General features: G+C 44.1%; 1 protein-coding gene across 1 annotated transcript; it reads right to left on the bottom strand.

Moving 5' to 3' along the window:
- Positions 1 to 481: 481 nt before the first annotated feature.
- Positions 482 to 13,585, bottom strand: SAP30L (SAP30 like). The gene is made up of 4 exons (XM_066590451.1): positions 13,319 to 13,585; positions 6,273 to 6,395; positions 5,466 to 5,564; positions 482 to 3,347 (listed from the first exon to the last, which is right to left on the bottom strand). Exons 1-4 carry the CDS (start codon positions 13,508 to 13,510, stop codon positions 3,216 to 3,218), a joined length of 546 nt encoding a protein of 181 aa, XP_066446548.1. The 5' UTR covers positions 13,511 to 13,585; the 3' UTR covers positions 482 to 3,215.
- Between the last annotated feature and the right edge of the window lie 1,039 nt (positions 13,586 to 14,624).

Here is a 14,624-nt window from a genome sequence, read left to right as displayed (position 1 = left end):
TAGTGTTCTACCACTGGATACAACCAAGCATCCCCCCCATGTGTCAACGGGGGGCCTCCAAAGTGCTGATGCCCAACTTCTTCAGATCTTCAAAGAACTGGATTCAGCAAGGAAACTTTATTTTTTGTAAAATGAAATGTATATAATTTTCCAGTATCAATTCCTCAGTTTTCAGGAACTCTGCTTGCTGTCAGTCAATAGAAACCTTCAGTGTTTACTATCAGTGGATAATAAATCTGTGCTGGTCGTGTGATGGACACAGAGGTGCACGGCCGATTACAAGTCAGAACTCGGACAACTCCAACTGTATCCATGCCCAACATATGACCTGCAAATAATATAGACGGAACAATACCTCTGCAGCGCCACCTATTGGATGGCAGCATTCCGTCAAATCAATGTACGACTTTTTAACAAGCCTGTAAAACAATGATCCTATTCCCAATCATTTTTTTTTTTACAGACTTTTTAAAAAGTCGTACATTGATTTGATGGAATGCTGCCATCCAATAGGTGGCGCTGCAGAGGCATTGTTCTATCTTACTAATTTGCATAAATTACCCAGAGGAGCATGCATGGCCTGTATAAGTCTCATCACTCACTTTTCAGGTATCTTCTCACACCCCTTCTGGGTGCTCTCCAATGCCATCCCCCGACCCACTCACCCCATGGTGTCTGTACACACGTTTTGGGTGCTCTCCTTAAGGAGAGACGACACCCCTCTTGACAACAGGTGACCAGCACAGGTTTTACATGTCATCAGAAAATGGCCTATTAAATAAAGTTTTTATGTTAAATGTCATTTTTAACATTTTTTTTTCAATAGCATGATCTATATGACGACACACACTTAAATCTGCTTATCAGTAGGACTATGGAGATGCTTAATTTATATAGTTTTAGGTTTTACTACTTTCAAAATAATAGCCAACAGCTTAGATGCTGCAGTCAGCATGGACTGTGGCATCTAAGCCGTTAAAGGGGTTCTCTGGGCAAATACCGTGTTTCCCCAAAAATAAGACAGTGTCTTATATTAATTTTTGTTCAAAAGGGTTTAACTTTTTTACATGTACAGCTGCCTGGACACTATTTAAATTGACTTTTTAAATTAACTGTTAGCAGGGCTTAATTTTGGAGTAGGGCTTATATTTCAAGCATCCTCAAAAAGCCTTAGAAATCATTTTGCATCCTCCAAAATTCTGGAAAATCATGCTATGTCTTATTTTCAGGGTATGTCTTATTTTCAGGGAAACAGGGTACTATTGATGACCTATCCCAGGATAGTTCATCAATAGTTTATCTCTGGGGACCCGGACCTGGAACACCAGTGATCAACCATTAATGACTGAGGATAGGTCATCAATAGTAATTGCCCGGAAAGTCCTCTAAAATCAGAGCCAGCAGCTGCGGTGTATGAAGTGGGCTCTGCTCCATACCGAACCCACATACTATGATTCACATGTACTCAGAGATCGAAGGGGTTCTACCGCAACTGCCGATCGGCGGGTGTCTGTGGTGAGACCCTGACCAATCTGGAGAACAGTTCTCCTGTGTCCCGCTCTTTTCGCTACTTCCCCTGCAGTGATGTCACTTTGAATAAAGCACTGGCCAAGCATGCATGGTCAGAGCTCCATTCACTTCAGTCGGACTGATGAAAACACCCTTCTGTCATGTCTACAAACCGAATGAAAGTGAATAGAGCGCAAGTGCGACCAGCACTCTATTCAGTCTCCTCCTCACTGCGGGCGTGCAGCAACATCCCAGTAAGGACGACGGGGATGTGGGACCCCTTGTCTTGAGATCTGTGGGGGATCTTAGAGGCGAGACCGCCACTGATCAGCAAGTTATCCCTTAACCTGCGGATAAGGGATAACTTACAGTTGTGGTACAATCCCTTTAAGGGGTTAACCCTTTCCAATCTAATTTGTATCCTGGTTTTCCTAGGGGGCTTACTCTTTTTCTGCCATTATACAACGGCGCTATCTGCTGGCTAAAGCCAGTACTGCATGAGGTGACACGTTGGATAGACTCCAACAGCAGAGAGGCTGGCAATATACAGTAAGAGAACCCTGACGGACGTCTTCCAACATCGGAGCTGTACAGCCTTAAATCATAATGTCTTCAGAGGTCAGACACTGGATTGGAAAGGGTTAATGCACTGAAAATACCTACTGAATGACATCAAGCAGAGATATTGAAAACCTTGGGAGACGGATACAGAAAAGATATTAGAAAGTGAATAACTACATTACTCAATAAATATCGGGCAGCAGATAACCAGCTTTGGCGCGGTTTTCTGGCCCGCTTTTTTTTTTTAAAAAAAAAGCAGAAATCATCACAGCAAAATGTTAACTATGCGCCAATAGGTATATATGAGATACGCTCCAAGCAGCGCACTTCTCACCTGTGGCGAGTTTTTTTTTTTGTGGGACCCCAGGTGATTACCTGTAGGCTTCTCTATAGGAAAAATCAAAGGCATGGCAGAAATGTCTATGACAACCCACCCCCAAAACCCCCCAACCCTTGTGTATCCACGTATATTATCTGCAACCTCTCTACCAGCCTAATAAAACACTTATAAAAACGGTGTGAAGGCGCCTACTACTCCTGTAAGTGCCTTCTTGTCGGCCTCCTCCGTGGTTTGGCACTTGAGGATGGTGGATGCTATTACTGGTGTCACATTGATGCCCGATACACAGTCACAAGTTCTCTTTAGTAGCGGTCATTAAGCTTTGCAGATGCCGGTCACTAGTTGTACTGGTCCCATACGCAGCTGTGAAAGCGCTTGGCCCAGGCCATTATTTTAAAATTTTCACAGCTCCAAGATCCATTGCATTCTGGGAATCCTATCTAAAAATGGGTAAAAAAAAAATGTTTCAGCTTTTTTTCCGCATCCAACGACAAGCTCTGTGCCAACCGGTGAGCCCTTCTCTTCATTTCCCGTTGGCAAGAGCAAATAATAAACCATTAGTGACTCCGCGCACTCCGGCTGCAGCTTACTTTGCATCGCCCTGGCACGAGTGCGCATGTCCCAGGTACAACAGTAAGAGGGTGGCAAAGTGTTCCTGGTCTCATGCAATGCGCAGTGCCGCCATCATCCCATGTCGGACCAAGACACTGATATGGCACAGGAGGTCGGGCGGCATTCACACTTCCTATGTACAAATAAAAAGTTTGTCACTTCTTTAGCTGCCCGGGTGCCGCAGTCTCTGTGGTTATGCGTCCAGCTGCTTGCTGCTCTCAGTTTTCTGGTCCAGGCGGCTCCGGTTGCTTTTTACCATGTAGATGAAATAGGCCAGGGTCTCCTTTTCATTTACAGGAATGTTCCGGAAGTGCCGGCTCACGGTCTGGTGAGAAGAAGTGAGATACATTGTAAGAATGTGTTCACATGGGGTGGATGTGCTGCTAAATTTCTGTCCGGATTTTCTGCAGAGGCTATTCCTCACCATCTGGGTGCAGATTTGCTGTTGTGGAGCAACAGACAAAAAAAACGAGCAGGTAAGATCTGCGCATGCTCTACCTTCTATGGGCTCTGTTGATTTCAATGGAGCCCACGGAAGCTAGTAATAAGCCAAGTAGCGCAGTAAGCGCACATCGCGGCAGATAGTGTTGCTGCGCCCGCTCGGCTTTGTTTCATATAACACGGCCAAGCGTTTGCAGTAATAGGATGCCCTGCTCGTGTTTTAGGAGGCTATTTCTGTTCACCCACCGGAGCAAGGATAACATAAGCAGCGTTCAGACCCAACGGCTGTCCCGGGGATCGCATTTTCACTCCAGGCTCCACTTAATAGTCTTCTGTGGGCGCCATTAATTTCAATGCAGCCCACAGACGTGTATGGACTCGGCCAAGCATGCGTTTTAGGTGGAAGCCCTCTGGATTCCAACAAACAAACTGAGCATGCGCCAAACTGAAGGAGTATCTGTTCAGAGGAGGGGGAAGACAGGGGTCCAATTCGACTTTGCACAGGACTGACGAGCGTTCTACTTCCTGCTCTCGACACATGGGATGAAGGTAATTTCATAGCTCAAAAATGGCTCCGTGTTATTAGGGTCATTCACGTTAATGGGACCCCCCCTTTAAGTTCTGCTATATCTGCCTGCGCACGAAACTCCTGACTAAAAGGAATTACTCGTAGGACCAGGTTCACACCTATGCTGGTTAGACGTTTTCGTCGCAAACTCGGTACAAAATACCAGCAGAAATAGCCCTACATGCTATAGCATTACATCATACTGCAGGAGTGATCAAATCATTGCTAGTTGTGGTCCTCTAGGGGGCTAAAAAAAAAAAAAAAAAAAATTTAAATAACATCAATAAAGTTTTATTGATTGTATTAAAAAAAAAAAAAAAAAAAGTTATAAAAGTTTACATCCCCTCCCTTTTTGCAATATCTATAATAAATAATAAAAAAACCCCTAAATCATAAAACAAAAATAAATCTTTGGTATTGCTGTGTCCGTAAAACTCTGATCCATCAAAGTAGCGCATTATTTACCCCGCACGATGAACGTCAATCGCAAAAAAAATGAAAGAAAGAATGCCAGAATTTTTTTAAAGGGGTGAGGAAAAAACGAAAAAGGAAAAAAAAAAAGGGCCGCGTGATTAAGGGGTTAATGAGGTCCATTCGGCACTGTTGAGTTCCATCATAGGACGGACCCTTTCAGCCAGAGGATTCCCCTTTCCCGCTTCCAGAGTGGAGCAGAAAAATGGAACCCCCGAGCGCGGATGTGAAGGCAGCCTTAATTGGCATTCTGTCATAATAGTAAAGAATCGAAGTAAGTCTACACATTTGTCAGCGGTGGGAGATGTTGTCCAATACAGATACAGCCTCAGCATTGGGGGTATGTAATAGGCTGAACTGGATGGGCATGTATACATTATGTTACTAAGTTGCTCATAGTTGTAATTCCATTTGCAGTGTTGCTATAACGAGTTGTACGGGAAGTACTGACATGCACCAAACAGGTTGTCTCAGGAGGACAGCCCCAGGTTACATAGGTGCCAGAATGGAGAGTCACTAAGAAAGAGTGACTCCTGCTCTGCCAGGCAATGGGCGCACATTCATTTGAGCAGGAGCCATGTATTACCATATTTCCCCTGTAGAGGTCGCTACAGGGGTTGTGTGGTACTGACTATATAAGACTAGCCATGCACATTAGATCGCTGCTGACGAATCCTTCCGACCCTGTAAGTAAATGTGTTCTCATTAGGGAGAAGGGGGTAAAGGCCCTTTTACACGGAATAAGCGTTCCCATCTAGCTGGATGGCGGGTGACTAAACGACGACCTTCAGTGTAAATAGCCGCAGCAACTGAACGAGGAACGATAATTTGTGCGTCATTCAGTTTCTGCAAGTATAAGAACCCTAAGCCGATCGGCCGTGTGAACAGTTAGTCGTTCCCCAACGGCCTGTTTACTGTGAACGATTTGGGTCCCGCACCGCCCCCATTCACGGAGGACTGTACCTCTGCAAGTTGTGCCTTGTTGAGCCCCGGACGGGTCTGTAGCTTGTAATGCCGCTTGTATCTGCGGAGAGTGTTCACTTGAAGCTGAAAGAGGTCAACCTGTAGAAGAAGCAGAGAGGCCGGGTTACTAAATGACGGGACGGCCAAGAACCAAAAAGCTGAAAGCCGACAACCAAAAAACTGCAAATTAAGGGTTACAAGGACCGCAGCTATTAGCCGGCGTCACCATATTGTCATGTGACTAAAGAAATGCCTGGAAACATAAAGCCCCCAGGTGACTTGTTAGGAAATTCTATTAAAGCAGGAGCCTGGCTGTCCGTGGACGGCCAAGCTCCGGCTCTAGGCTGTGCCGGTGTGTTTATATGGTGGCCTATTCTGAGACCCCTTGGTGGCCGCTTTATCAAACATGTATGACTGGTCACTAAGCAGACTAAGAAACATTCCAGAGGCTCCAGCAGCTCCTGGTCCGGCTCTGCAGTCACGGAGCTTGCCGCTCAGAACCCATAAGGACCCGGCAGGCAGTCACGTGACCGCTCAGCCAATCACAGGCTTCAGCAGCGATGGAAGAATCATAGCTGAAGTCTTATTAATTAACGGCATCTGTTTTCCTTTATTTTATACATTTCTGAGTCTGGGAATTATTTATTAAATCCCAGAAAACCCCTTTAATAAGAACGGTGTAATGCTTCATCTCTCCTGCGGGGGCGCTGCAGATAATTGGACAATTACTGCCAAGTTTCCTCATAGTTGAGAGAACAGAGTAACCCCTGTAAAGCAAAGCCTCATCCCCGTGTGGCGCTCTCTCACCTCGGGGACATCTGTGTCGTGTTCCGGGGAGTCACCGCCGTCATCGCTGGTTTTCCTCTTCCTCTTGTTCCGAACGCTTTGAATAAAATTCTTGTGGAAGTCACAAATGTAAAGATGGCGGACCTGAAAGAGACGAGCGGGCGGTAAGATATAAATGCAAGACTCATCTGTCGAAACGAGGAGAGAGAACGTGCCGATCTGACATCCCGAATGAGGGTAAGAGGTACGGATGTGATGGGGGAGAAGGGGGACTACTATTATACTGGAAAACCCGCAGTGTACAATGTGGCGGTAGTATAGTGTGTAGTGGTGTACAGTATAGAGCACTGCTATATATAGCACTGCATACGATACTACCACACTGTAAACTGTAATGTACTGATATACAAATCACTATACTGTGCACGTGCGGAATACGTTGGCGTTATACAAAGATTATTATTAGTGCGCACTAGCATATAACAGTACACTATAGCGTGTGGTAGTGTACAACCGTACAGTATGTAGAAGTATATAGTATGGTACAGAGCGACATCGTAAGCAGTATGTGGTGTACATCATATAGAAGTCTATAGCAGTACAATATAGCATGTTGGTAGCATATAACAGAACACTGTCAATATATGTACCAGTACTGTATATGGAAATATAGTAATATATAGCACAGTACTACATACAGAAGTACAGTGTGTAGTATATAACTGTATAGGATACGGCCGTACAGCGTGCGGTAGTATACGGCCGTACAGCGTGCGGTAGTATACGGCCGTACAGCGTGCGGTAGTATACGGCCGTACAGCGTGCGGTAGTATACGGCCGTACAGCGTGCGGTAGTATACGGCCGTACAGCGTGCGGTAGTATACGGCCGTACAGCGTGCGGTAGTATACGGCCGTACAGCGTGCGGTAGTATACGGCCGTACAGCGTGCGGTAGTATACGGCCGTACAGCGTGCGGTAGTATACGGCCGTACAGCGTGCGGTAGTATACGGCCGTACAGCGTGCGGTAGTATACGGCCGTACAGCGTGCGGTAGTATACGGCCGTACAGCGTGCGGTAGTATACGGCCGTACAGCGTGCGGTAGTATACGGCCGTACAGCGTGCGGTAGTATACGGCCGTACAGCGTGCGGTAGTATACGGCCGTACAGCGTGCGGTAGTATACGGCCGTACAGCGTGCGGTAGTATACGGCCGTACAGCGTGCGGTAGTATACGGCCGTACAGCGTGCGGTAGTATACGGCCGTACAGCGTGCGGTAGTATACGGCCGTACAGCGTGCGGTAGTATACGGCCGTACAGCGTGCGGTAGTATACGGCCGTACAGCGTGCGGTAGTATACGGCCGTACAGCGTGCGGTAGTATACGGCCGTACAGCGTGCGGTAGTATACGGCCGTACAGCGTGCGGTAGTATACGGCCGTACAGCGTGCGGTAGTATACGGCCGTACAGCGTGCGGTAGTATACGGCCGTACAGCGTGCGGTAGTATACGGCCGTACAGCGTGCGGTAGTATACGGCCGTACAGCGTGCGGTAGTATACGGCCGTACAGCGTGCGGTAATATACGGCCGTACAGCGTGCGGTAATATACGGCCGTACAGCGTGCGGTAATATACGGCCGTACAGCGTGCGGTAATATACGGCCGTACAGCGTGCGGTAATATACGGCCGTACAGCGTGCGGTAATATACGGCCGTACAGCGTGCGGTAATATACAGCCGTATAGCGTGCGGTAATATATAGCCGTATAGCGTGCGGTAATATATAGCCGTATAGCGTGCGGTAATATATAGCCGTATAGCGTGCGGTAATATATAGCCGTATAGCGTGCGGTAATATATAGCCGTATAGCGTGCGGTAATATATAGTACAGTACGGTAGTACATAGCTGTATAGTGTACGGTAATATATAGCAGTATAGTACAGTAGTATATAGCCGTATAGTGTACGGTAGTATATGGTAGTGCAGTACCTCAATATATAGCCGTATAGTGTACGGTAGTATATAGCAGTATTGCATACTGTAGCATATAGTAGTACATTACGGTAGTATATAGCTGTATAGTGTAAGGTAGTATATAGTAGTACAGAAGTATATAGCAGTATAGCATACGGTAGTATATAGCTGTATAGTGTGTAGTATATAGTAGTACAGTATGGCAGTATATAGCTGCATAGTGGACGGTAGTATATAGTAGTACAGTACGGTAGTATATAGAAGTACGGTGTATGGTAGTATATAGTAGTACAGTACTATATAGCTGTAAGGTGTACGGTAGTGTATAGTAGTACAGTATTATATAGAAGTATAGTGTACCGTAGCATATGGTAGTACGTAGCAGTATAGCGTACGGTTGTATAAAGTACGGTAGTATATGGAATAGTGTACAGTGGTATATAGTAATACAGTACAGTAGTATATAGCAGTACGGTAGTATATAGCTGTATAGTGTACGGTTGTATAAAGTACGGCAGTATATGGAAGTATAGTGTACGGTAGTATATAGTACAGTAATATATAGCAGTATAGTGTATAGTAGTATATAGCTGCCGGGTCACTCACACTCTTGTATATAGCTGTGCAGTATATTGTGGTGCAATAGTAGTATATAGCAGTAGTATATAGTACCATATAGCTCTCGGGTGACTTACGCTCTTGTATATAGCAGTGTAGTATATAGCTGTACAGTAGTATATAGCTGTACAGTAGTATATAGCAGTGTAGTATATAGCAGTATATGGCTCTCGGGTGACTTACGCTCTTGTATATAGCAGTGTAGTATATAGCTGTACAGTAGTATATAGCAGTGTAGTATATTGTGGTGCAGTAGTATATAGCAGTGTAGTAGTAGTAGTATATAGCAGTGTAGTAGTAGTAGTATATAGCAGTGTAGTAGTAGTAGTATATAGCAGTGTAGTAGTAGTAGTATATAGCAGTGTAGTATATAGCAGTGTAGTATATAGCAGTGTAGTATATAGCAGTGTAGTATATAGCAGTGTAGTATATAGCAGTGTAGTATATAGCAGTGTAGTATATTGTGGTGCAGTAGTATATAGCAGTGCAGTATATAGCAGTGCAGTATATAGCAGTGCAGTATATAGCAGTGCAGTATATAGCAGTGCAGTATATAGCAGTGCAGTATATAGCAGTGCAGTATATAGCAGTGCAGTATATAGCAGTGCAGTATATAGCAGTGCAGTATATAGCAGTGCAGTATATAGCAGTGCAGTATTAGTATATATCTGTAGTATATAGCAGTGTAGTATATAGCAGTGCAGTAGTATATAGCAGTGCAGTATATAGCAGTGCAGTATATAGCAGTGCAGTATATAGCAGTGCAGTATATAGCAGTGCAGTATATAGCAGTGCAGTATATAGCAGTGCAGTATATAGCAGTGCAGTATATAGCAGTGCAGTATATAGCAGTGCAGTATATAGCAGTGCAGTATATAGCAGTGCAGTATTAGTATATATCTGTAGTATATAGCAGTGTAGTATATAGCAGTGCAGTAGTATATAGCAGTGCAGTATATAGCAGTGCAGTATATAGCAGTGTAGTATATAGCAGTGTAGTATATAGCAGTGTAGTATATTGTGGTGCAGTAGTATATAGCAGTGCAGTATATAGCAGTGCAGTATATAGCAGTGCAGTATATAGCAGTGCAGTATATAGCAGTGCAGTATATAGCAGTGCAGTATATAGCAGTGCAGTATATAGCAGTGCAGTATATAGCAGTGCAGTATATAGCAGTGCAGTATATAGCAGTGCAGTATATAGCAGTGCAGTATATAGCAGTGCAGTATTAGTATATATCTGTAGTATATAGCAGTGTAGTATATAGCAGTGCAGTAGTATATAGCAGTGCAGTATATAGCAGTGCAGTATATAGCAGTGCAGTATATAGCAGTGCAGTATATAGCAGTGCAGTATATAGCAGTGCAGTATATAGCAGTGCAGTATATAGCAGTGCAGTATATAGCAGTGCAGTATATAGCAGTGCAGTAGTAGTAGTATATATCTGTAGTATATAGCAGTGTAGTATATTGCGGTGCAGTAGTATATAGCGGTGCAGTAGTATATAGCGGTGCAGTAGTATATAGCGGTGCAGTAGTATATAGCGGTGCAGTAGTATATAGCGGTGCAGTAGTATATAGCGGTGCAGTAGTATATAGCGGTGCAGTAGTATATAGCGGTGCAGTAGTATATAGCGGTGCAGTAGTATATAGCGGTGCAGTAGTATATAGCGGTGCAGTAGTATATAGCGGTGCAGTAGTATATAGCGGTGCAGTAGTATATAGCGGTGCAGTAGTATATAGCGGTGCAGTAGTATATAGCGGTGCAGTAGTATATAGCGGTGCAGTAGTATATAGCGGTGCAGTAGTATATAGCGGTGCAGTAGTATATAGCGGTGCAGTAGTATATAGCAGTGCAGTAGTATATAGCAGTGCAGTATATAGCAGTGCAGTATATAGCAGTGCAGTATATAGCAGTGCAGTATATAGCAGTGCAGTAGTAGTATATAGCAATGCAGTAGTAGTATATAGCAATGCAGTAGTAGTATATAGCAATGCAGTAGTAGTATATATCTGTAGTATATAGCAGTGTAGTATATTGTGGTGCAGTAGTATATAGCAGCGCAGTATATAGCAGCGCAGTATATAGCAGCGCAGTATATAGCAGCGCAGTATATAGCAGCGCAGTATATAGCAGCGCAGTAGTAGTATATATCTGTAGTATATAGCAGTGTAGTATATTGCGGTGCAGTAGTATATAGCGGTGCAGTATATAGCAGTGCAGTATATAGCAGTGCAGTATATAGCAGTGCAGTATATAGCAGTGCAGTATATAGCAGTGCAGTATATAGCAGTGCAGTATATAGCAGTGCAGTATATAGCAGTGCAGTATATAGCAGTGCAGTATATAGCAGTGCAGTATATAGCAGTGCAGTATATAGCAGTGCAGTAGTAGTATATAGCAGTGTAGTAGTAGTAGTATATAGCAGTAGTATATAGCAGTGCAGTAGTAGTATATAGCTGTAGTATATAGCAGTGTAGTATATAGCTGTAGTATATAGCAGTGTAGTATATTGTGGTGCAGTAGTATATAGCAGTGTAGTAGTAGTATATAGCTGTAGTATATAGCAGTGTAGTATATAGCTGTAGTATATAGCAGTGTAGTATATAGCTGTAGTATATAGCATTGTAGTATATAGCATATAGCAGTGCAGTAGTAGTATATAGCAGTGCAGTAGTAGTATATAGCAGTGCAGTAGTAGTATATATCTGTAGTATATAGCAGTGTAGTATATTGTGGTGCAGTAGTATATAGCAGTGTAGTAGTAGTATATAGCAGTGTAGTAGTAGTATATAGCAGTGTAGTAGTAGTATATAGCAGTGTAGTATATTGTGGTGCAGTAGTATATAGCAGTGCAGTAGTAGTATATAGCAGTGCAGTATATAGCAGTGCAGTATATAGCAGTGCAGTATATAGCAGTGCAGTATATAGCAGTGCAGTATATAGCAGTGCAGTATATAGCAGTGCAGTAGTAGTATATAGCAGTGTAGTATATAGCAGTGCAGTAGTAGTATATAGCAGTGTAGTATATAGCAGTGCAGTAGTAGTATATAGCAGTAGTATATAGCAGTGCAGTAGTAGTATATAGCAGTAGTATATAGCAGTGCAGTAGTAGTATATAGCAGTAGTATATAGCAGTGCAGTAGTAGTATATAGCTGTAGTATATAGCAGTGTAGTATATAGCTGTAGTATATAGCAGTGTAGTATATTGTGGTGCAGTAGTATATAGCAGTGTAGTAGTAGTATATAGCTGTAGTATATAGCAGTGTAGTATATAGCTGTAGTATATAGCAGTGCAGTAGTAGTATATAGCAGTGCAGTAGTAGTATATATCTGTAGTATATAGCAGTGTAGTATATTGTGGTGCAGTAGTATATAGCAGTGTAGTAGTAGTATATAGCTGTAGTATATAGCAGTGCATAGTAGTATATAGCAGTAGTATATAGCAGTGCAGTAGTAGTATATAGTAGTGTAGTATATAGCAGTGTAGTATATAGCGGCGCAGTAGTAGTATATAGCTGTAGTATATAGCAGTGTAGTAGTAGTATATAGCAGTGTAGTATATAGCTGTAGTATATAGCAGTGTAGTATATAGCAGTGCAGTAGTAGTAGTATATAGCAGTGCAGTAGTAGTAGTATATAGCAGTGCAGTAGTAGTAGTATATAGCAGTGCAGTAGTAGTAGTATATAGCAGTGCAGTAGTAGTATATATCTGTAGTATATAGCAGTGTAGTATATTGTGGTGCAGTAGTATATAGCAGTGTAGTAGTAGTATATAGCTGTAGTATATAGCAGTGCATAGTAGTATATAGCAGTAGTATATAGCAGTGCAGTAGTAGTATATAGTAGTGTAGTATATAGCAGTGTAGTATATAGCGGCGCAGTAGTAGTATATAGCTGTAGTATATAGCAGTGTAGTAGTAGTATATAGCAGTGTAGTATATAGCTGTAGTATATAGCAGTGTAGTATATAGCAGTGCAGTAGTAGTAGTATATAGCAGTGCAGTAGTAGTAGTATATAGCAGTGCAGTAGTAGTAGTATATAGCAGTGCAGTAGTAGTAGTATATAGCAGTGCAGTAGTAGTATATATCTGTAGTATATAGCAGTGTAGTATATTGTGGTGCAGTAGTATATAGCAGTGTAGTAGTAGTATATAGCTGTAGTATATAGCAGTGTAGTATATAGCAGTGCATAGTAGTATATAGCAGTAGTATATAGCAGTGCAGTAGTAGTATATAGTAGTGTAGTATATAGCAGTGTAGTATATAGCGGCGCAGTAGTATATAGCAGTGCATAGTAGTATATAGCAGTAGTATATAGCAGTGCAGTAGTAGTATATAGTAGTGTAGTATATAGCAGTGTAGTATATAGCGGCGCAGTAGTATATAGCAGTGCAGTAGTAGTATATAGTAGTAGTATATAGCAGTGCAGTAGTAGTATATAGTACTATATGGCTGTCGGGTGACTTACGCTCTTGTCGATGTCCAGCTTGAGCTTCTTCTGGGAGATGCTCTTCTGCACCCGCTTGCTGAAGGACGCGTTCCCCGCCGGCCGGGCGCAGCGCTCCCCTCCGTCTATCAGACAACACGTCTGCCCGAAGAACGGGGCTGCGGGAGCGGGCGGGCCGTCCCTGCTGTCCTCCTCGGTGCTGAAGCCGTTCATCCTGGGCCTCCGCCGGAGCCGTCACGGCATGCCGGGCCTTCCCAGACACTGCAGCAACCGAGCCGCCGGCCCTTGACAACGGAAGTCCCGCCTCCTGCCCTCACACAGCACGACGGAGTGCATATTTGTAGTTGGGCGGGGCCGGTTACTAACAGAGGCACGATTGGTTGTAGTGGTTGTCACTTAGAAGGGGTGCGGACACGCCTTTTCCTGATGCAAGTGCTGACCAATGAGAGGATGAGGCGCCCTTGTTTAGCTCCGCCCCCGCCCCTTTATCAATAACTACCAGTGCAGGAGAGACCTGCAGCTGCTGCAGAACTTCCAGCAGTGACGGGGGGGCAGTGTGGGCCTCATAGTCCTGGAGGGAGAGGAGCTGTGCAGGCTGTGGCAAGGCACTCCTACCCAAGCCCCATGGCCACCAGCAGTGGAGCTGGGCTGTGGTTGCAGCACATCAGTGTATTGGGGCTCATTCACATTGCGGTGACCTAAAGATGCTGCGTATACACACATCCCAATATCGCTTGCAGCCACGTATATCACCCACGGTGGCGTGTTTATGGGCGCAAATACACAGCGTACGGCTTTACGCAAATCTCACTGGTGTTCTGCATAAATACACAATAGGCCGGTCTGCATTGCAGCGTAATACGCAGCAAAATAGGAGGCGCTGCGCTTCTTTTTTCACGCACGTGAAAATTGCGCTGGGGAGCGCGGCCCAATAGAAAGCCATGGGCTTCTACAAGCGCATCGCACACGGGCCACATACATGCACCGTGTCACCGAGCCCTTACATGGGGCTTGGCTGCATATTACGGAGGCGATATCCACTCGTCTAAGTGAGCGCCAAGGGCTCACACACAGGTGTTTGGGGGCGGCGTATTATGCACGGATTTTTCACGCATGTAATACGCCGTACACCGTTAAATACGCATGGAATGTGATTAGCGGCATATTCTAGACCCCCAATAATATACATCAAAATAGAACACGCTACAGCGGAGAACAGGCGCCATTTTCCGGTCCCTTCATATGATGGAATTTTCCGTGCTGAATTACGCCTTTTTGTCGCCGTTTTTGGTTCGCAAGCCAAATTCTGATGTGAAAAATTTGACGC

The sequence above is a fragment of the Eleutherodactylus coqui genome, chromosome 2, assembly GCF_035609145.1.
Source record: "Eleutherodactylus coqui strain aEleCoq1 chromosome 2, aEleCoq1.hap1, whole genome shotgun sequence".
Classification (NCBI taxonomy): Eukaryota; Metazoa; Chordata; class Amphibia; order Anura; family Eleutherodactylidae; genus Eleutherodactylus; species Eleutherodactylus coqui.
Note: the sequence above shows the minus strand (reverse complement) of the source record. Positions and strands in the feature narration are given on the sequence as shown.